The 25094-nt window shown below is 38.4% G+C and overlaps 1 protein-coding gene across 2 annotated transcripts in view; it reads right to left on the bottom strand.

Moving 5' to 3' along the window:
• The window catches only part of LOC121507367 (insulin-like growth factor 1 receptor), an 87894-nt gene extending 65494 nt beyond the window's left edge, over positions 1-22400 (bottom strand). For both annotated transcript variants that reach the window (XR_005991711.1, XM_041783668.1), the window contains exons 1-2: positions 21536-22400; positions 5392-5958 (exon numbers count right to left, since the gene is read on the bottom strand). Coding sequence is in view for 1 of the 2 variants with exons in the window: in XM_041783668.1 (XP_041639602.1) it covers positions 5392-5958; positions 21536-21626 (658 nt within the window). In the remaining variant the exon portion in view is untranslated. The remainder of the gene's footprint in view (positions 1-5391; positions 5959-21535) is intronic.
• Between the last annotated feature and the right edge of the window lie 2694 nt (positions 22401-25094).

Below are 25094 nucleotides of genomic sequence, written 5' to 3'. Positions count from 1 at the left end.
ATTTAAATCAATTTAAAATAGGATTCAAAATAGGTGCAATTAGATATTTCTTCAAAATTGTTCAGCTCCTGTTTAATCCGTCCAATATCGTGTTGGTAATGATATGAAATCATTTATTGCTAGTGTTTGTTAAAAAAATACATAAGATAAGGAACTTGAAATATGACTGCATATTTAGTTAAAATCATGGTTTTGTGGGGGAAAAAAATTGCCAAAAAGGACCATTTTCCTAAATCATACAGCCGTACTGTACACCTTTTCTTCCTTCTATAACTTTAATGCTCCTAGGGTCAATCAAATGTAAAAATGCATTCTATACTTAAAACTATATGATGTCAAAAGTATTAAAGGAGCAAAACTTTTGACATCTTTAATGTATCAAGTGTGTTTTTAAAAAAATTACATTTCTGCAGTGAATCCTGGGGACTGTACGTCAGTGTGCTAGCTTATAACCAACAGGATGCTATCTAGCCAACCAGCTTTTCCTTCTATTCAGCTACCTATAACGATATGTCAACTGAGCTTTTATGATTAAAATGAATTTGTTCATCAAGTTCAACACATTGTTCATTAAAGTAATTTATCTCACAAAATATGATACATTTTACATGGTCAGACTTTACTGATCAGTCTGATATGAAATACTGTAATCTGCTTTATCAGTTTGATAATGAATACAGTATTGGTCCTGTTTTTGTCACAGAAATCATCCAAATGCATATTCCAAAGTGTACAAAATTTGGCTTCAAAGGTTCATGCTGACCAGACTGGTGTACTCCCTTGCACTGGACACCAGGAAGCATCATCCGAATATTTCCTTATTTTTCATCACGAAATATAAATCATGACATTATCAAAAACGTATTGCTTATTATGTCACCAGGATGGAAATCAATGCTTTTTGATACAAAAAGACAGAAGACAAAGCAACCATAACAATAAAGAATCTATTGTTACAGCCTAAACAAGTTGCTCAGTTCTTTATCAAAGCACCACAGTGGAAACTTTTGAAGTTTGGTGAGACTGGAGTGAAGATGGGTGGCCTAGTTGCAAGAGAAGACACAACCATGTATCGAGTATATGTAGAGTTATCTTATAAATATTTAAACTGTCTAGACTTAAATTGTGTTTAATAAGATAAGAGTTCTTCCCTTTCAATAGCAGGAGTCTGACACCCTTTGGCACAGCAAAACAAAGAGAAGAGGAGAGGGCTTTATTTCTGAGGACTCTTGTGTGTTCTTGCTGACGAGAGAAATGATAAACAGGGCAGACTTCTGCTCCTCCACCTGACACCCCCTCCCTCCCTTCCTTCCCTCCATCCATCCATCCATCCTTCCATCCATCCATCCATCCAACATGTCTTACTGTGACTATTTCACCTCCTTTTTCTTCTCCTGCATGCCCACACTCTGCCACTCCAACAACCCACAAAGCATATAAAGTGTATGCACATATGTCAGATAGCTCTACACCTCTGTTCACATCTTTGTCTGTTTTTGTGTATTTTATGACTGTGTCAGTGTGCATCTATGTGTACATATGTTCATGCATGCAGTCCAGGCCCATTCCCGCGACAGTTCCATGTCACAAGACTGAAAACATCAACATGCTGAGTCTGCAGCAAGGCGCCAGTCACCAGGGAAACAATTCAGCCAGACACACACTCAGTCAGCCAAAACACATCGTCTGAAACGCACCGGCAAAACAACACTGCAGTCGTAAACACAAAATTAAAGGGCGACATCACACACTGAGCTTGCAGTAGTTTAATTAAACTCTGAGGCATTTCTGTCTCTAATTCTGTTTGTTTAGACACATGAGAGCACTCTCTGTCAACATTCATGGTACCTTTTAAGGACCATAAGATACCTGAATGTGGAATTTCTTTGAAAAAAATGCAACATTATAAGGAGTCATCCTGAAATCCATGGTGTTTTCTATGCAAGTAGAAAGGGGCTGTCACAAATGCTTACATCCATTTAGACACCTTGCTAAAGACAGACATGAGTGGATGTAAAACTGCAGTTTTATTTATTACCACTGTTTGGCTCTTCTGGGAGTTTTCCTAAAAAGATGTTGCCTGAGATACTCATCAACACTCAGAGCAATAGCTTTGATAAATGGAAGGACACAAGCACAAACCATCTGTGAAATGTTTCAAAGTTCGATATCGCCAGAGAAAAGGGCCATGAGTCTGCAAGGTGAAGCACTCAAGTATTCAAACCAAAACATAAAGTGATAGTGATTGTTTTGGTTGGGCTTTCATCCAAACAGGGGTCACGCTGAGTGCTTATTACTGTAGTGTATTGCTGTGGTTTTAAAAAGTTTATTCGTATTTCTGTTACACCAGGTAAACATTGTGTGAAAGGGTTTGCTATGAATGACAACAAAATTTAGGAGAGTTAAATTTGTTTTCTTTGTTGCAGCTTTGACCAGCTGCACCAAACAATTAAAATGACAGCATTAGATGGTTCAAATTTAACATGAGACAATGCTCAATCTTTGCATCTGACAAAGAGACATAACAGCAGACATCTCTGTCTCTGATCATAAGCAGAGCATGCATCAGACGCTACTCCAAACCACCCTTTAGAGCAGTGGTTCCCAACCTTTTTCCTATGAGCCCCCCTTACTTATATTGCAGAGAAGCTGAGGACCCCCAGGACCCACACAAACAAAAGGTGATACATAGATTTAATAAATTAACATAAAATTTAAAAGCTTTCATTGTTCAAAACAATATAAAATAACCCCACACAAAGGTTATCTTATCAAGACAATTTTGCGTTAACTAGTCATAAGCATTTCATTGTGATTTGAGTTAGTACAAGTGAATCTAATTTAGGCAACCTCAAAGCAGACAGAGCCCTGCGCCCCCTCCTAAAATCTCTGGCCCCCCCAAGAGGGTCCTGGACTAGGGATGGGAACAACTAATCGATGATCGATGAATTGGTCGTTAAGAATTTGGTTGATCACAGGGAATTTAGTCGATCTGATGTTGGCATTTAATAAAGAGACTAAACACGTCTTACTCTGCACTGCACAACAATATCTACTGTCATGACATTGTGAGTGGGTTTTAATCATTGAGAAAAACACTCATTAGTTACCTGCTTTTGTTATATAGGGAAATGTTATATACATATATATACATATATATCTACACACACACACACACATATATATACATATATATATATATATACATATATATATATATATACACACATATATAAATATATATATATACACACATATATATATATATACACACATATATACATATATATACACACACATATATATATACACACACATATATATATATATACATATATATATACATATATCTGTAAATCTATCTATCTATCTATATATATAGATATATATACATATATATATATCTATATATATAGATATATATATATATTAGGGCTGTAAAAATTGACGCATTAATGCGGATTAATCCATCATCATGATTAATCTGATTAAAAATTTTTACTCAATTAACCAATCTACAGCACAGAATGACTCAAGATCCCTGAAACGTAGGGTTAAAAGTGAAAGTGAAAAGTAGGGTGGGCTGTTGAGTGACCAACCAACTCGATATGGAAGATGCTAAACAGCACATTGGCCCTCTCGATGAGAAATTTGAGTATTAAAAAAAAACCAAGATGGAACATTCGACCGACACAAAGTATTATGCACATTCTGCAGGTAGGAGTTTTCTTTTCACCGAAGCACTTCCAGCTTAAAATACCACATTAACGCAAAGCATACGCTTGTCAGGGATTCTGCTAGCACTTTGACCAATGTGTCGCCAAGCTTGCGACAAACTACCCTCACGAAACGCTAAATTTAAAAGGGAGACTAGGAATAAAAGTGAATATTTTTCATCAAATTGATCTGTATTGTTTCTAAATTTGACATTACCAGCAGCTTAATGGGTGCCAGACGTGTCTGGCCTGGCTACATTCCTTAATTTAAAGATTTGGCCCAGTTGAATAACTGTAATTTTTGTAATTGAATAGTCCTGGCATATATATTCCTTTCTTTCTTGAGTCTGCTTGCTTATGCAAAATGAAACGCAATTACATAGATTAAAAATAAATGATATTTAATCATGATAAATCTAAATTAATCCACAGCAATCCTGTGATTAATACAATTTAAAATTTCAATCGTTTGACAGCACTTATATATATATATATGCCCATGTATGTATGTTTTTATAGATACATAACGATAAATCAATTAATTGATCGTTAATGTTACAGATGCTCGAGTTGGCAGGTTTCTTCCAAACACCCATCCCTATCCTGGACCCCTGGTTGGGAACCAATGCGTTAGAGGAAGAGAGGGAGTGCAGTTAGTACACTGGTTTAGTGTTTTTAGATGGTGACAGTACATGGATAATGAAGAAAAATGCAAAAAGTTGCAGATATTCTTAGTTCTTTGTAGGAATGGGTGGTAATTCAGTAATACTGTATCCTGGGGTATTAAAAATGGCCATGGCATTGCTTAAATCACCATTATGAAGACGGTGCTGTGTAATAAGCACATGTTTATAATAACTGCCTTAAGAATATGTGACTGTTTCCACCAGCAGCACCACTGTCTGTGCTTTAAATGTGATAAATGAAATCATGCCAACAATTTCAGGCCAATTCAGCAAACAAGGAATGCACACATATAGCCATAGTGGCGTATATATTCCTGCAAAGGTGCGTCATGGCCTGGCACGGCACTCTGATCTTTTCTAACATCAGACTGCTACACATGAACTACCAGCTGTAATGTGAGTTTAAAAACATGTTAATTCTGCTTTCTCTGTGTTGACAAGTGCTAAGAAATGATGAAGTTTAGGCTATTAATATAATTCTATGTGAAATGGAGATGAAGTTAATCGGTGCTTGTTTGTTATTTTAGGCTCTAAAGTAGTCTGTGACTTTTTATAAGCTTCTCCTAAAGTGACCTCACAGCAGGACAGAGCACATCAGGCTGTGCAACACCAAAGTAAATTATATATAAGGCCCATCATTTAAACATTTAAGGTCAGAATAACAGGAAAAATCCCATCTTTCTATGTCCATTGATGAGAAACTCATAAGCCCCACTTGAAAAATGTCTGAACCCTCACTCATACTTCTTTAAACACCTGAATTGTAGTAAAGATCTGTGGTCAGTCCTACCTTACAATCAACTGCTGCACAGATCAATACAGAACATCTACAGTCTTTAAGCAACAGGCAGCAGGCCGTAGATGTAGACACAGTGTTCTTTACCCTCAAAAATGCACATCCAAACAAATCAGGCCAGGGCTGGACTATCTGCATGATCTATTTGTCATTCAAATCCCAGATAAGCCATCATGTGTGACATTCAGCTTACCTTTCTGGCAGTGATTGGAGTTCCAGCAGCGGTAGTTGTAGTTGTTGCCGAACATGGTCTTCCTGCACTGAGGGTTGTTCTCCATGATCCCTGGACAAACATCGCTGCACTCCTTGGACTGCTTGTTCCCAGCGATGTAGTTGTTAACCTCTGCATCCATGATGAGGGACCAGTCTATGGAGTCCAGGTAGCACAGCTCAGGGTTCTTCTCAATGCGAATGGCGCCGCGGGTGATGTTCCTTAGGTTGGAAAGGCCAATGTCCTTCAGACTGGTCATCTCAAAGATCACCAGGGCGTAGTTGTAGAAGAGTTTCTGACCGCGGATGACAGTGAGGTTGGGGAAGAGCGTGCTCAGACTGTCCAGGCCGGAAACTCTAAATAGCAGCAAGTAGTCAGTGATCATGGTCAGCTTGGGGAAGCTCAGGGAGCGGAAGACTTCCTGGTTGATGTTGTTGTTGTTCTTGTCACCGATGAGGAGGATCTGCAGGTAGCCTTCTACCACTGTGCAGTTTTCTAGACGCCTGAATTCACTGATGTCGTTTCCGATATCGATGCTTGGACCACATACTGCGGAGGAAAACAAAAATGAGACTGAGAGGGTATTCATTGCCAGTTCAAAAGTAGCTTCCCGATATTCACTGCAAAAATACAAAATAAAAATCACCTGCGGGGAGAAAAAGGTAAGAGCCGCATGTGTGGCCCATTAAAGTCAGCAAAACACAAACCTGATATTAAAGTTGAGATGCAATAAACATTTTTTATAGAGCTCAACAGAGCCCATCCCCTTTTTTTTTAAAGCTTTGGTTTTAGAAAAATAAATTTGCCTCCCAAACCCTCCATTGACATTTCTCAAAATCCTACATCAACACTTTAATTCCAAGCCAACCTGCTACCCCTCTACCTTTGACTATAAAATATTTGATGCAACAGAAAAACAAGGTTCAAAACAGAGAAAAAAGCAAAGGAACAAGACTGTTTACATACTTTGATTTGCAAAGATGCAGGAATTGGTATTTTGACACACTTTTCAGGTGAAAGAAATTATTTGAAAATGGGCCTTATTGTGTTGAATCAAAGTTTTGATTCTCATTATTCTTAAAAATCACGGATGCAATATGGGCAGATATGACAATACCTGCTCATATCTACAATTGATATTTTGGCTATCAAAATCAGCTTTTTGTCAGCTGTAAATATTGGCTGTACAAACAATTAAGTAAGTGGAGTTTATGGCTGGACCAGCAGACCTACTACATCTGAAGCATTTTCTTTATTAATCAACATTCTTTGCACTCCAACATGTTGTTTAATGATTGGGTTTGGTAATTTGCTCATCCTCAAACTTTAAATTGTGTGTTTTAGGTACTGGAGTTTTAGGTTGGAAATACATTTCAAAAAATATTTTTACATTTAAACTAAATCAAAATATTGGTATCGGCTGAAATTATTTAGTCAATATAAGCACATTGGATATTGACAAAAAAATATTATTGCGCATCCCTATCAAAAATGCAACAAAATACACATTCTATTTCTTATTGCTTTGGTGAAATGTAGCCTGTTTCAACCCCCTTTTCTTAAATCAGTATGTTACGTATTTCTTTGGAGGTTTTACTAATGTAGGCAAAGCCCGTTTAACTTAACTATCTGGTTTAAATTTAATGGCAAACTTCCAAATTTCCTATGACAAATTCTAAAGGAGAAAAGCCTGAAGCACCTTTCTATGAAACTTTGAACTCAAAAATAAGTTGTAGATAGTGCTGCACAGTTTGATAATAACATGGGATTGCCATTATACTGAACAATATAGCAATATACAACTAGACTTCAACTAAACTTCAGTTTAAACTCATCTTCTCTTTGGCACATACTGGAAGAAAATCATGCTGAGGATTAAAATGTTTGGCAAATATACTTGGGTGGCGGTAAAGTAGGTGGGTAGTCAACCCAAGGGTGATCCATGTGTGGGAAAAAACTGTACCTTATCTAAGTTAGGAAGTGCATCTCAGTTCAAGAAGACACCAAAGAAATTAATTTTGCCTCACTGCCAGATATTTTGACCATTTCTATGCAATTCAATCATTTTAGCTTATAATGACAATAATATGACAAACGCACTTGCTTGGATTTCAGTTTTTGGCAGAGTAACTACTAATTATTTTAAACTCTGTGCTGTATATTTTGCTTTCGGTACAGATCAGAGCCTGCCCTTCTTAGTTAAGTGACAAAAAACACATTTTTTTTCTAATGATCTGCATATTTCATCTTTTATCCACATACACTTTACACCAAATCCCTGATGAATTCAACAATATACAAATCAATGTTCTCCACTCTTGAAAAAGTCCTTTTATACAGAGAAGTTTATCTAATACATATCTTAAATATTGACAGTACACTTGAACTGAGCTGTTGTTGACAGAACATGTTTGCCTCTCAGTTTTCATTTTCAATGCCAACTTAACCTGGTGTGACAGAATAAATACTCCACTCAGGTTCTATTCAAGCTTAAGTTAACAGTGCAATAAAGTTTACATTGTTCTGCCTCCAGGCTATTGCTGCCATTGTTTCCACTTAATATCAACCCCAGACTCTTTGATTTATCTGCTTTTATCAGGCTTTCAAAAACAAGGACATCAAAGACGTTGAAATCATTCTTTCATATGAGACATCATCCATAAAACATGTACGCACTGTCAACGGATCAAAAGACTTCAAGTTGAACAACAACTTGTTCAACAATAGAAAAACTGAAACATAAAAGACTCTCAAAGAGTACTGTAGTCACAACTTTAAAATGTTTAAGTGACAACGATTAAAGTGTTTATGATTAGGGGTGTTATGTTTACATTTAGAATGCGGTGGCAAAAACAGTTTGTTTGGAGCCTTCAATTACTCAAGTACATGATGAGATATTTCACTAAATGTGTTAAGACTTCAACCTGTTAGTGGCACTAAATGAAAAGTCTAAGGATCACCAAAGCCAGTATTATTTTCTTTCTAATATCCATAAATGTGAGAGTGAATAAGTTATTTAAAAGTTGTTGAGAGTCCGGACCAAGCAGAGTATCAAAGCCCTGCTACTAGCAGAGCTAAAACAGAAGCTGTAACTGCGCTTTAGCGCCCCCTACATGAAAAGCACCAACCTGTAGCAGCTGCTGCATACTCTATAATCTGGTGAATTGAAGGATTATCTTTGGCAGAAGTGAAAATGTCTGGGCCTTTGATCAAACGACAGACAACAAAAGACAGTTGTCTGGCCTTTGATGTGAGCAAATTATAAAAACATGTATTTATGCTGTTTTATGTTCAATTTAAAACAGATTTGTTTACATTTGTTTTGTTTTTAACCTCTTGAGTACGTCTTTGTTCTTGTTACTAAGAGAGTCAGTGAACTCTGGATCTATTTACACAAACAAATGGGCTACAGTGAGCACAAACCAAACAACTACAAAGAGAGAAGTATATAAAAAAACACTGCTCTGACTTCTGGGAAGAAGACTCTGAACCCACATCAGGACAACTTTTGGTAAAGGCCTGATGGTGATGATTGGTAATGATAAGTGGAGTGTTTGCCTTTCCAACTTTTCCTCCCACCTGTGTGCTATTCTCTAAACAATACTTAGCCTGAAGCCCCAGCAGCACCCACAGAAACATGGAGGCCATTATCGCACATCACTGCGAGGAGGATTTAGACTTCAAAAGCTGAAGGGCAGTGAGTCATGGAAAACTCACACCAAGCAGCTAACAGGTTGTCGCACACACTACTACTTCAATGCTGGTCTATAAAGTTTTACTGTAGGAATGTGACGCAGGTAGGTTTAGGAAAGACGAGCAGACCCAGCAAAGAATTAATCGGTTTCTCAATTACAACTTTGTCTAATAAAACACTACTGCTGGTGCTACAAGCTAAATGTTTAAAATAAACTTGTCTTTTGCTATAAACGGATGAAACAGAACTTGGAGCTACAGCTACAAACAGCCGAACAGACTTAGACCAGATACTGCTGCACAAGGCAGGACATTTACTGAGTAATTTAAGAAAACTACATATGACATATGCATGGAAGACATTTAACCATGCTCTTTGTTTTTTGGTCATCTTTATGCAACACAAATTTTAGTTATACCCACTGTTTTCATTTTTGGACAGTAAAGATTTTTTCTACAGAATTTAAATGCTTTTCTGTCACTGTAACTGACTGGTTTCTAAAGAACTATTATTACAATACTATGTTTATTTCCTGTATGTTAAAAAATGTGCCAAAGCTAAACTCTTCTGCTGCAAAGTTAACCAGACACTTGAGCAATTTTCCTTTACCCATTTCACACAGACTATGATGCAGGTCAAACCAGCATCTCCTGCATAATATGAGTAATGAAAATTCCTGATGTCACAGCAGTCCTGAAGAGCACACTCCCCTTTTCCATCTCCAAGATTACAATCAAGTTTAAGGGATGTCACCTAACATCGAAAATCTTTTTGGGGCTGGATTAACAGACCTATGTCATCTGAAGTCTTTTTATTTGTTCGTCCTCATTCCTCAAACTTCTACTGTTTTAAAGGCTAAAGTTTTAGGTCTGGACCACATATATATCAGATATCAACAAAACTCAAATCTTGTGAATCCCTACCGAGCACTGCAGGAAAATTCCAGGGGGGTTGCCCCTAAAATCCTCTGAGATTGCATGTTCACTAGGGATGTGATGAGATCTCATGCCATGATGTCTCTCATGACTAAAGGCCAGCTCAGACTACAGAAATTCAGCCAGATTTTAGCCTGACTGCAACATCGCAGCTCATCGTCAAAACTTAGGCCTGTTTAAGAGCGTCGGGAACAGCAAACAGCATGGTAGTACGACATAACTAATGACACGTGCAAGACACCCAAGGGCCGCACCTCGACAAGACTAGCATGTCAGAATTTTCTTGCATCATTGTCTAGTTTGACACTGGTCATTTTCACACCTGATAGTCCAGACCAAGTTCCATGTTTTTGTTACACTGTATACATTTGGTTCGGTCTGTTTGGGTTTCACACTGTCATTATTGCAATTGGACTAGCAGACTTTACATGATGTACCTACGTGATATTGTCATCAACTACGTGGTTTGCGTGTTTCTCTAGTTTACATTGATTGGTCATTTGGCCGGTGGGCGTCTGACATCAACATGTTGAATAACGCAAGTCTTGAATGTTGTAAACAATGAATGAAATCGTCATTCCTACCATCATTATTGTTGATATTCTACTACCAAAAGCGACAACTTGAAGAGCTGTAAATAAGGCTGGTCCGAGTTCGTCTTATTAGTTTTATTATTAGACAACAATTTTATCATCATCGACAGGAAAGGAGAAGAAAGTATGCAATCCTGCGAGCCATTGCAACACAGACTCAGGAGAGAAGGTATGTGCTGTAAAACTCTTGAAAAGATGAGCTGTCAGTAGTGAGGTATAACTTTATCTAAAATTTTATGAAATTTTCCGTGCTTGGACAATCTCCATTCAACATAATAACGGACACTTCTACTCCTCGCGTAACGTTAAGGAGCTACCGTCAGCCCACCCTCTCCAGGCTGCTGGTTAATTTCAGTCCGTGAGATTGTTGTGGGCTCTTCCACAGCTCATTTTGTTATGGTAATGGATTTCCTTTGCCGGCAGTCATGTCGTAACTTCCTGTCATTGATACAAAGGTCTGAACTTTTCAAAATATTACTGTCACACTAGGCACGAACCAGACCGTGGTTCCGTTTGGTCCGGACCGAGACCACCTCTTTTGGTCGGACCAAGGTCCGGCTGTTTGGTCCGGACCATGGTCCAGGGGAGGTTTCACACCTAATATTTTGGTTCGGACCAAACAGAAAAGTCCGAAAGTCCAGACCAAACGGCGTAGGTGTGAAAGCCCCCACTCTGACCCAACATTAATGACGTGGATCCTGACGTCTAACAACAGGAGGGCATAGACCGCCTCTGTTGTAGAGCCATTGACACTCTTTGACCCCGCCCCCGACAACCTGTGAATTCCCACACAGTCGCAGAGACCGTACTGACTACCATGAGCGGTAGGGATCACTCTTGTAGTGTAGCCAGTCTGTCGGCCAAGACGGGAAAAGATTTTAGTTGCATAGTCTGACATGGTGCTGTTGTGGACAACCAAAAAGATAGTGTAGTCTGAGCCAGCCTTAAAACGTCACAAGATTTCTAGTCGCGATGAAAAATGTCTTGCAATGTTGGCTGGCTGGCCTACTACACTTCAAGCTGGTCTATGAAGTTCTCTACCTGAAGTGGAAAGTGCTTTGCTCTTGCTCATGATATTTTAAAATCATTTGTAAGACATTTAGTACAGAAACAGAGCACAGCTGATCCTCCTTCACCTGTCTGGATCACTGCTGACATCCCCCTCCACGCTCAAGCCACACGTTTCCGGTGAACTAAGGAAAATGAATCATCTGTGAAATAAATCCACTGCTGCTAAATACTGGCGCATAAAGTAAAGTAAAGTCGTACTTTCTTCATCCCCTGAGGGAAAATCCACATAGTGAATAGTCATAGCATAGTCCCAGTGAGAAGAATATAGTGTCTAATTAGTGCATATATGCATGCAGAGATGACTTGCAAAGTAACAATGTGCATTACTTCCTTAGCTTTTGCTCCTTTCCCCTCCTGCTGCTGTTTTAACCTTTCCCTGTTCAACTGTCAACCTTTACTAGCTGTTGATGTTTGTCTCATCAATCTAAAACTTATTGTAACGCAGCAGCGCATTATAAACAGTAGCAGTAAATTTAATAGCACAAACTCCACTACATAGTGCTTTGTTCGCTCCTAGCCAAGAGTGTAAGCAGTGATATCTTACATAAGGCTTAGTAGTTAAAACTTTTCTAAATGGACCTGCAATTGCATTTTATGTCTTTCACTTGAATTGACCCACCCCTAATGTTCACAAGTACACATGGAAAGCAACGCAACTGACTTCACTGTACATGATATAATGAGACTATTCAAACAATATTAAGTAGAATTTGACCAAATGACAACAAAGAGCAGAGAAGAAAATATAAGAACGTTATTTCATGCACAGAGATTGTTGTTGTCCAGTCCAATCTAGTCTGGTACTGCGCTGAAACCAACATCGCCATCCCTGCCAACTTGCAGGCTTGAAATTTCTCAAGTATTCCCTGCTATGTTCTCACATAAACTCACCTAGAATTCACCCAGAAAATATACAAGTAACCGTCAGGAAACTGTGAGTAAAGCCTGATGAAAAATTAAGACAGCTTTTATTCACACATGCAGCTCACCAAAAAAATTAGGAGAATTTTCAGGGGTTTTATGTAAACATGTGAATGCGGTTAAAAGTATAAACTACTGTCTATTTGAAATCCTCTGTAAAAGGAAACTGAAAACATGAAAAATTACATATTTTCTGTTTTCACTTGAGATGACTTTGAATAGGATTATGTATAAAAAGATTAACAGCCTATTCACTGTTAACAACATGCATTGAAAAAACCCCCGAAAATGTGATAATGATTTAAAAGACAGACTGATGTTGCAAAAAGAGGGATAAAGCTGGTATGGATGGACTCTTTCATAACAAAATCTGTGATTTAGGGCCTTGGCTCTCAACTGGTGGGTTAAGAAGCCAGCTTCAGTTGGTCAGAGATGTGTGCCAAGAAAAAACATATGTGGCAAAAAGTCTAAGATGTGCTTTTAATTTGAAGGAAATGTCTCAATCTCTTTGTCCTGTCACATCTTAAGTCCATATAGACTTTTTTTTCCTAAATAGTATTCAGCTATGATTGAAAATGAAGAAATTTGGGTTGTAATTTCTCTGTTAAAAGATGGTGATGGGTCTTGACACCAGACTTGGTAAGAACCACTGATAAGAGTATCTATGCAGCATTAAAGAACTTTATCCTGTAGCTGTTCTGTCACATATTTGACCTTTATGGAAAAAAACACAGCCGCTTTTGTAACTTTGGTGTTACACTACCATATACTACTCTGTAAAACCTCACAGAAAAGCCCCCTACAATTTAAGGCCCGGTTCCTAGTTATGATTCAACAATTACCCATTTAGTTTTGTCCACTGGGTTTGCCATGTGGTAAAAGTTTCAGCATTTGCTGTCATACTTTGGCAATAAAATTATTATTAAGCAATTACTGCTTAATTTCAAAGCGAGTGTCCAAGTTCGATAAGTGCATGTTTTTTTGATATTGCAAAATCAACAAGTAACTGTATACCAATGAAAATAACCATGATTATGATTTTTGCCATAATTGAGTATCCCTAGTCTCAGTTAGAAGCCAAATAGCTTGTGTATCAAAAAATTAGAAAAAAAGAAATAAAAAGCAGCAAGGTATAAAAAAGAAGGAACTTTAACATCTGTCAAAGAAAGACAGAATAATGTTAGTATATTGCACCGTTGTGAAAAAGAAGTTTAAAAATCAGCTTGAGATTCATTTGTATGTCTGCATCCACAGACAGTGAGCTCTGTCTCTCAGAGTCTCCTGAATGATAATCTGGACAAAGCTGAAAGAAATCTAAACCTCAGTGAGTGACAGACAGGACAGGAAAGACTCTGCTGCTTGTCCGGGCTTTAGAGATGAGCATGTTTAAAATAAAATTATGGAAACTGATTTCTTGTCCATGTCTCATTGGAAATTTTAAATCTTTAGTCTTTTCTGATTGTTTACAGCACAGTAGTCTTCAGTGGTAATATTAAAGGTGTCTAACTCTCCCACAGTGCAGCAGGTTGGCATCGATGGGCTCTCTTACAAAGCAAGATCAAATGAAAGAAGCATTTTAATCTGTTTATTAATATCCTAATTTTCTAGGCATTTAATATTCTTTTTGGTGTTAATTTACTATATAGGCTTTCCCTTCTTGCTGTGCACAAGTTTTGTTTGTAAATGATCCAAGGCCAGTCTTGTATTGATGCTGTCCCAGATAAACGCAAAGGAATTTCACATACTGGAATAAATAAATGTCTGGGATCTTACATGTACAATGTGTAATATTTAGCAGCATTAAGTGGTGAAAATGGAACATAATGTTTACAAGTATGTTTAAATTAGTTTAATCACCTGACTAATAAAAATCATTTATTTTCAATAACTTAGAAACCGCCTTTTATTAGTACATAAGGAGGGTCCCCCACCATGGACTGTAGCATAATCGCCACTATGCTTCCACAAAATCCCAGAAAGGGCCGTTTAACTGTTATGTAACTTTTGAAATTCTACTAGTTGCCACAGTTATCACTAGAACTGAGAGTTACAATCTTGACTTAGTTGCTAATATTAGTGATGTAAGATACTGGATATTGCCAATATCTGATATGCTGAAATTCACAAAATATTTTTAGCCTAATATGATATCAATACCATTCTTTAAATACCATTCATAGCTAAAACCTAAGTCCTTAAAACACACAATTTAAAGTTTGAGGATGAGCAAATCAACAACAATCCAGCCCTGAAAACACACTTTTAGGTGTAAGGAATGATGATAAATAAAGAAAATGACTTCAGCTGACATAACATATTTGTTTGAAAAATGTACAGCTGATAGGGAGAATTGTTACTGCCAAAATATTGGTTGTAAATATCAGCAGAAATTTCCATATCTATCAATACTGATAATTCAATTTTTAAGCTAATATCTGCTTATACTGATATCGTACATATAAGGGTGCACCGATTGCGATTTTCTGGCCGATCACCGATCACCGATCTTTAAAAAGCATGACCTGCCGATTACGATTTTGGCCGATACTGATTTTTTTTTATAACTGACAGCATACACCTTCAATGTTCCACTCTTATTTTATTGAATAACATTGAACAATACCTGTGAAACAATACAAACTTGTTGTTTTACCTGCACATGAGGTTGTTCTCTCGAATATAAATGAAAAGTTTAAAGCATTGCTGTCCAAACTACTAAATTATATCAGTTCTTTTAGTCTTTCATTTTTCACATTTTAGAAGGTAGAGGCATATGAAACCGATCTTATCCACCGATCTTATTTACAAGGATAGGCCGATCGCTGATCTCCTAAAATTAAGGAAATCGGCGCCGATACCAATTTTGGCTGATTGATCGGTGCACCCCTACTATAATACCAAGCATCCCTAGCTAATATTTCCAATTTTACACACTGTAGATTTAAATGAGCTTTACAGTACTGCAACTTAGAATTTAGCTTAACAAAAGACCCATTTTAGGATTATTGTGGCCAAAATTACTGTATTTAACCATGCTATCCTGAAAATCATCAAATATGTACACTTGCATGACCTTTTCATTGGAATCCTATGTTATATTTTCTGATTGTCCAATTCTGCGCCCTTTTAAATACATAAACAGGCAACAAAAAGCACCACTAGGTCTGAACTTCTGCTCTAAAAGTTAAAAGCAAGTTGAGCAGATTTGTGCAGATTATTTTCTTTATAATAGCTAAAATAGATTTTAGTTTGTCTTATTAATCATCCAGTAGGGATGTCACAAGATCTCGTAATGTTAAAATATCACAAGATTTCTCATCAAGGTGAAAAATGTTTTGCGAGATCAATACTAAGCCCAACCTGACACGCTAGATGGATTTGTTTCACACATCCATCTGGAAAACCTCCCATAGACTGTGGTTGGGAAAGGGCAGAGCCTTTGGAATAAAAAAGGTGGAGGGTGATTGGATGAACGTTTTGTGTGTCACATTTCTACAGGCCAATCAGAGCAACAAAACACGTGACGTAGCCGAGGAGTAAACTCCATACAGAGCTGCACAATGCAAACCATGGTGACTATAGACATTTCAGTACATGACTTTTGTCGTTTTTGAAAAGAAAACAACTCACTGCTGTTCTTTGTTCTTCTTTTAATGAGGAAATGTCGTCAAGTTCTGATAAAAGTGGCGCTTTAGCAGCATCCACGCTAATCTCCTCCCCCACAATTGGACTGGCCTCTTCTCGCTGCTTGCTTACAACACGACTCTGCCGCGCCCAAAAGTACTGCCCCTTGTCGCTGATTGGTCCTGTCACTTTCTAACCGGGCCAGTTCAGATGGGAGCTTTGCAAGATGTATTCACCAGTGAGAAACATGAAGAAACACTTTAAAATCATTTCTATGGAACTTAGTAAAGAAACAGAGTACAGCTGATCTTCCATGTCTGTTTTATAAAACCACCCTCTCCATGCACATTAGATGTGCGTAAGCTTGTTTTAGCCGTACGTTACCAGTGAACTTAGGAAAATAAATCTGTGAAATAAATTCAGTGAATACTCTTCTCCCTGTGACGATGCACAGGTATTTAGGAGCAGTTTCATATTGTATTTATGTACAAAGATTCTCACATATAGACGGTTTTCTGAGTGATGATATGCATTACTTCCTCACAATCCTCTGTTTCTCAGAATCACACATCTATCAGCTGTTGGCTGCATGTCACATTAACCAGAAACTTAACATTAGTAGCATAATAGCCCATTTTACATAGCAGCTGTCAACTTAATAGAACAAACCCCACCATGGAGTGCTATGTGCAAGAGGATTCGGAGTTAGAACTTTTCAAAATGGACCATTGCATTTTAAGGCTTAAGAAATGTTTTCTAGTCATATATTCTGTTATGGAAGTTAAAAAATTGTGTAAAATCTCACTTCAGTCTCATGAGCCCAGATGTCATCACATTGTCGTCTGTCGTGAGGGAAGTTTTACAAAAGTCCACTTTAGAGTAGTGACCATTTCGGCATCTAAAACTATGAATAAAATGTTTTGTCAACTACCTTTTTTTCCATGCTGATGACAAGACTAAATCTACTAAAACATAGTTCTTTGATTTAAAAAACCTGACATAAGTAGGTTTAGTTTTTGTCAAGGAGACTAAATGAGACAGAAATGTTAGTGCCAGACTGTTGGGCAAAATCCATGATATTTCTCTACATATAATCAGGAAAAAGATTAGAGTGAATTCATGGTATGTCAGTATTTGTTTCAGTATAACTTTAAGTTAAACAAGTATTGAAAGTGCATTAATGTGTGTTTTACATTTATATCACTTTCACAATATGGCTGATCTTAGTAGTACAAAGAAAATAAATTTTTTGACAAAAGGTAAAGACTCCAATGTAAAGATTTTTAATTGACAAAAACTGGAATAATTTTTATTCTATTTTCATCAACTAAACTAGACTAAAACTCTCAAGAGTAAAATGGGACTTGGACTAATACATATTTTTATTGAAAGACTATGACTAAATTCAAAATAGCATCCAAAATGAACACTGCTTTACAGGCAATAATCTTTAAACTGTTCTTTGGTTGACTTAAACCCACCAGTGACATAAGTCTCAAAGCACTCTGCAAAGTAGCTCATATCAATGCTCTACATTTCTTTTTAAACTGGGGAAAATTTCCCCTAATGTAGGAGTAAAGAACTGTGAGCTTTTCTGCCAAACTGCTGAGAGTTTAAGTCTTCTCCAGAGAGGACGTGAGGGCCGTTGTTGAGCCATTATAAAATGCCTTTGGTGTGATTTAAGGCAGGCAGTGTGCTGGTATGGCGGTTATGTCTTTCTCTGTAATCTACTTGTCAGTGCACACTGTCAGCAGCCCTCAGCAAGCTGCATACCTGTTAATACAATCCCAACACCCGGGTCTGTAAAAAAAGACACACTGCCGAGTGACGTTACATCACCACAGCCTCAGCACTTCACCCTCTGTGGCCTCACTGCAACGCCAGCATGGCCGTCTTTCATGGGAACTGCTCCTGACCACGCTCATCCTAGACGCCCTGAACAACACTTTCTGCTCAAAATTTACATCTTCTGTGGAAGTGAAACTACAAATAGCAGGTGTAGAGGCCTAATAACCCCCCTCCCTTCCTCTCCTCCAGCACTGACACATTTTAAACAGCTGAGTACACAAGCCTATCTGTGCAGCTTTGATGAGCGTCCAGATCACATATTTACTCTTGATAACCTTTTCCCAGCTGGCTGCAGCACCCAGACTATGTGCAGACAATCAGAGGAAATCCACTAGTAGCCCCATAAGATGAGAAATAGGAAGCAATATGCCCTCTAAGCTGGTGCTTCATACACTGCCACTCGACTGCAGCAAGTCTGTTTACTCCTCATTTCCATCCTGTTAGTGACAGAGCGCCTGAGGGGGGAACGTATTCATAAATACTTTTCCTCATGAGAGGAAAGGTGAGAAGAAATGTGCTGGGAAGCTTTTGCAAAAGATCATTCTTGACAGATAAAACTTGTTCGGTTCACCTATGAGACAGCGTGTGCAGCGACCGAGCCAAACCTGGTTAACCCAAAACCTACCAGCGACCCTTTAGTCCCAAGTTACTGATACAGTAAACCAGCAGGAATGCTCCGAGTTGAGCCACACAAAGCACCTTTACACGGCTCCACAGTGCAGTGAGAATAAATGTAGGACTTCGATGGGAGAACCTCTCGGCTCCCAGGTTTGTCCTGTGACCACTGGGGCTAACAGTAAACCCCATGACACACAGTTCACAAGCTCCTCACTCTTTCCAATCAACAGAACTTAGTCTGTTTTGCTTGCGAATGTACTTTGGCTTGGTCTATTTTAAAACCCAGACCCTGGTTCAAGCCCCCAACTCACCCCTCCCCAACATGTCATGATGAATGGGATGAATCAGGAAGCCTAGTTTACAGTGTAGCTGGAGACATGGAAAAATTTCATGTGGCAGCACATAAAAAGAAATTCTGAATAAATAAAGATGCTTAAATTCATTAAATTTGAAGGTTTACAAGCCAACAGAGGCTGTGGGCTTCAATGCGCTGCCATACAGAAGCTAGTCCCTTCAAAGTCTCATTCCTTGCACTAAACCATCTGTGCAGCACCAACTGGTGCTTCCAAAAGTTCTCGTATAGTTTACTTTAATAGATTGTAATTGGATTACAATCTATAACATCCGCCCTTTTGTGGTTACCCTCATTTGGCTGTTGGCAGGATGTTTGTGAGCCTAATCAGCATACTGTAGCTTTAGCTGTCTGGTGCTCATGAAAACAGTTCCAAGGTCAAGGTTTCCCCAGGTTTGTTAAATGGGATTAACTACCATGTCCTAAATAAAAGTGGAATGACCCTTTTAGATTTCAAAGCTGTGGGTTTTGTCCAAATTAGTAGTGTTATTTCTAAAACACAGAACAAAAATACCCTAAAATTATTCATCATACATGTTGTAAACTTGAACAGAGTATTGATTTTGTATGGCAAAGTGCTGCCCCCTTTGAATAACTTCCCAAGACTCATGGTAGTTTTGGGAAGTTATTCAAACATGACAATGCTTTGCTAAACAAAAGCAATTCTATTAATATCTATATATGCTAGAGCTTCTGTCTGCCCCATGCTGTAAAAAAATCACATCTCTACTTTACAAACCCTTTAACCACGATCTATAACAATCAAAAAGTAACTACTATGTTCCTCATGCACTCGTGAAAATTTCTAGAAAATTTCAAGATTTTGCCTAAAATGCCCCTGCATTGGTTGTTCCCTTGTGCACCTTACAGTCGGAGGTTTGCCCTGTTGGACAAGAGGGGGTTGGCAGTCCAAGGAGGAAGCAAATGACGTGAAACAACAACATGGAAGTGACGGACGTAGCAATCAAGTCTACTATATAACAGTATAATTATATTTATTGGTCTTTATATCAACGCTTCTTCTAGGTTGATACAGTTATAAAGTCAACAAAAGTGTGGAGAAGTATATACTGGCAAAAAAAGGAAAAAAATAATGTAGGATTTTCATTCCGTGCGGTGTGCACACATATCAATCTGCTTTGGCGAGAGTCAGTCTTGCGTGAGAATAATAATCATCGCCTGTCTGATTGGTTGTAAATTTTCTAGTATATAAACTGCTGTGTTTACCTGCTGTGTTTGTCAGCTAACCTAACATCACATGAAAAATATACTTCATGTTGTGCATGAAAGATTTAGAAAATCTTTCATACCATCAGCTATTAGACTTCATAATTCTACAGTAAACAGATGAGAATCCCAGACGATTGAATTTTCCTTCGGGGATAAATAAAGTTCTTGTATTGTATTGTATTGTACTGTATTGAAGTGTGGGTGAATTGGGTAAACTTCAGCAGTTTTGTGAACATGTGACTGGGTTTATGCATGTCTGCTTTTTTAAAAAGTCACTGTCAGGCTTTGTTGATATTTTTCACTTCATATACCTCAGTTTGCTTGTACTGTATTAAATGAAAAACCTACCTTTAATTAATTACATCCTATTTTGGTTTGTGGGTTTCTTCAGGGACCACAGGTACCTTCCACTCTTAGTTGATTCCAATTCGCCACCTGATGACTCACTGATGACTATTTGGAGCCCCTATGTATGTAACTTGACAGACATACTAGACTGACTGAGTCACAGTAATATATTTATCAACACAATTTAACTGACTCATCCTTTTTTGTTTATTCTGAAAAGAAAATATATCTTGAAAACTTGACTATGTCCCAATATCATCTGCAATCTGGGTAACTACACATTAGTCACCCTTTGCAATAAAATATGTTTGTGTTTTACCAAAGCAAGTGATGCCACTATTTAAATTCCTGCTTTCCTTTATTCATCTTATCGTTTACTCTTTTTAAAGCATATTTTCTACTTCTTAAATTCTGCATTTACCTTCCTTTATTGTAATTTATGCCTCATACTTCTGTTTTTCCCTTTATTTTGGTTTTATTTCCTGCGATGAGGGCTTCTTCTGCTTCTTATCCTCTCTCTCTCAATAGTTTCCTTCACAAATCTACAACATAAATACCTTCCATGTGTACTGTACGAGTTTTGTAATTCAAAATCTTTTCAAGTAATCTAACTTGCTTCAACTGTGGCCTGCCACATAATTTCTTCTGGATGAACATTACAATTGAATTTCAGGTATTTTTGACAACTGTAACCATTGAAAATATATAAATTGACAACAAAACAATGCTCCCTTAATTTAAAAAAAAAATGATATTGCATAGGCAATGCATAAATTCACATACAGCATTTTCAGTGTGACCCAAAAAAATAATATTTCCCATATTTGAGCAGCACTGGAGCATGGAAAAACAGTGTTTCCCGTGTGGAGCAGTGTGGAGTAGCATTACTTACTCTCTGCGGTGGCGGGCCAGAGGCAGGACGACAGAGCCAGCATCAGACCCCAAAACAAGGTCAAGCGGCTCCTTTCCGCTCGAGACCTCATTCCTGGATGAGTTAATCCTCCCGAATCTTGTAAATAAATATGTCTATGGGAGGAAACGTGGACAAAACCTGGTCAGAATTCCTAAAAAATGCTTTTTAATCTCCAGCCAGCACCTTTTAGCTGTTAGCCGGCTAATGGAGCTAATAGCTACTACATACAGGCTAGCAGGATAGCCTCCTCACGTTCCAAATGGGAGTCCAATCGTGCTCCGAAATCACCGATTTATTCCTCTTGACAGAAAATATTTATTCATAGTTTTGTTTATTCTTGCCTGAAACAGTACCGCATTGATGGATGAAATGAAACCAATGCGGCTAAACTGGCGGCGGGGATTCCTCTGTAATCCGCATCTTCACACTCCATATCTGGAGGAAAAAACGTACAACGTCCCGCTGCTGGAGGATCCTCAGGAGGCAGAAAACGGCTCAAACACCATCAAAAATGGGATGGAAAGGGGCGGTTTATGGCACAAAAGGGGTTGTGAAATCAATACACACACCCTGTGTGTATGAAACGACGTTTCATTCGAAATATCCAGGATAAAAATCTGGTTTCAGACCGCAGCCTCCTTCTCCTCCTCCTCCTCCTCAGCCGCTCATCATGCACACACGCACCGCGTTGTTGTGGTAGCAGTAATTCACCTTCATATTAACGGAAAATGGAGGATTTTGCCTCGTTTCTTCAATTCAAGACTAGTAATGTGGTAAACCAATGTCCCCCGTCGGCAGATACGTCTTCAGGCAGCGTAGTTAGACAGATAAATGTACAGGTACATACACCGTCTCCTTCGATCAGTCTGCAGTCTGCCGTGTTCACTATAAACACGGCGCCGTGCGCAGAGATCGTCTCTATTTCTACAGATGAATCACTCAGGCGTTCAGTCTGTGAAAGTGGGCGTCGCTTTGACTGCAGTTTAGCCATCATTGGTGAGCAGTTACCATAGTGACTGGTTTGGTACTCATGACAAGAAAGTATGTTTTATCTTTGCCAACTGTGTCGACAACAAAATCAACCGTGAACGATATTTACTGAGGTGGGGCACATGTCATTAATCACTGGTCTTGTAATTGAGTCAGTTTGGAACGATTATATATCACTGTGCCACATTCAAAGTAGAAACTGGTAGTATTAAAGTGTGTGCCTTCATTAAAGTAACTGTTATCCGAAATTAAATGTACTGTCATGTTTAACCAAAGCCTCAAATTCGACACTTTTCTGAGGCGTGTATATTTATGATAGGTAGAGAGAGTGAGACCTCTGCGTGTTTTGCCTCCTCTCTGCTAACCGCCGTAGCGACTCCGTTAACGACGCGGTTTGAATGAAAGCCGGGGATGCTGATCCAGGATCAGGGTTGTTTTGCTGCTCACGAAAAAAACAACGGAGGGATTCCTACACAAAGATCGTGTCTGTCTGCATCACTTTTAACCACGCTTTAAATCAGTGTTGTGTTACATGTATGCCTTTTTTATTTATGGTGTTACCGGCTTGTCATCAACGTTAAATGTCTCATTAATCTGTAAAAGTCTGGTCCTGCATTACGGATCCGAAAAAATTCAAATTTCGACAAAAATTACCCATTTGGAAGTAGCTTTTATATGGAATGATTTTAAAGTCTACCTATCAAGTTTGTCCAATGCTGTATAATAACATAATGGCATTTCAAAAACATATAAACGCACATTATCGTTGTTCTTTAATATTGTGTCATGAAAAATCAGTCAAGAGCGGTTTAAAATATTCAGAAAGACAAAAACACTTTAGGGATACGAAACGTGTGGTGGATTGTGTTATAGAATAAACGCTGAACATTTGGGAAAAGCCCCTTTAATACATTTTGATGTTCAGACATGTTTGCCATTCAGTAACACCGGCTTTCCTCTCAAAAGGTGCCGAAATGCTGCCATCTAGTGGGGTGAAGAAAGAACTGCAGGCTGCTTATGCAGCTACTGTAAAATAAACATGGAGGATGTGAGACTGTAAACCTCTAATATGTGAAGGGATATCAAGTGATAATGCTACCGACAAGCCATCTGTTGTCAAGATATAGTTTAATTTGTTTTGTTTTTGTTTGCACATTTTTTGGGAATTTATTGCACATATATACTGGAAAGCTGTCATTGTAAAAGAGGACTTTCTAAACTGCTAATATTGATAAAGCTCCATTAAGGCCCAAGCAACGTGAAAGTTTTCAATCATGTGAGGGCCTAAGAACAATCCATGTCATCACGCTTGCTTTTACATATTTTGACACACAGACAGGTACAGTTGCAATGATGCTTTGAGGTCTAAGGTCCAAGCTGAGGAAGTGGGGAGCCCCTCTGCTTGTGATGCTGTGAGAGAAGCAGACAGTAAACAAAACCATCCATAGAAGAGCCCCTGACAGTTTTGATTATCCCTGTAATTACAGGCTGCTTTCATCACTTCACAGAGCAGAGCACAGAAGCATTATTTGAACGCTGCACATTACCTCAGCTCTGGCAGACAGTACTCGGCATCTGTCACAATCCAACAATTAGCACTGGGGGGAAAAATGCACATTAAAAATGAAGTGAATATCAGTGGCCACCCAAGAGTCCAAATACAGTGAGTCACCCTCTAACAAGTGCTCACTGTACCAACATGACCTCCCTGTGCCAGAGAATGTTGTGCCTGTCCACTTGCATTTGTTAAGTCCCTATTAAAGTCCCCATGAAGGCAGCCGGCAGGCCCACCTACCTCGACTGTCCCGGTGGAATCCATTCTCGCACTGCACTCATGTGGAAATAAGCCTGTTTACCACCAACGGGTCACACATGCTAATGAGCGTCTGTTTGTTTTCCACTGTGCTCATGCAGGAGGAAGGGAATTTAGAGGGGAAATAATAGATGATATGCAGACAACAGCCCGGGTGGCTTTGCTGCGCTAATGATGAAAAACGCAGAACAGAGAATTAATGGATATGAAATCAGAACAGGAAATGTGGTCTGACACTGTGATGTTGCTGGTTCTGATCACACAGATTTCCAGGGTGTCCACTGGCCTGGTTTGATAGAAGTGGTGTGATGGTGGCCTGAGGATCACCTGATAGACTGACATTTGACCGCAGGCCAATAAGCTCTGTGTGATGAACCCCATCTAAAAAGTATTGAACAAAACTGTATCAAGTCTGATACCTATACTATAACCTTAATACCCCTTATATGGACTACTATATTTAATAGGTATCCCTTTTTCAAATCACATATTTTGAAATAGTATTTCTTTTTAAGTAGGCCAACTATCACAAACAACCCATCTTGGACTGGTTGAATTAACAGGATGCATGCCTCAGTGTTTGTTGAAAAACATAGGGAATCATTCCCTTGTATGTGGCAACATAGAGCTGACTAACTAACATTGATTAAAAAACTAAAACTAAAACTAAAAAAAACAAAACAAAACTATAAACTAACAAATATTTTTTGTTTTGTATTTCTAGTCAAAGTTATA

The sequence above is a fragment of the Cheilinus undulatus genome, linkage group 1 (genome assembly GCF_018320785.1).
Source record: "Cheilinus undulatus linkage group 1, ASM1832078v1, whole genome shotgun sequence".
Classification (NCBI taxonomy): Eukaryota; Metazoa; Chordata; class Actinopteri; order Labriformes; family Labridae; genus Cheilinus; species Cheilinus undulatus.
The sequence above is the reverse complement of the archived record's forward strand: the minus strand, read 5'-3'. Positions and strand labels throughout refer to the sequence as shown.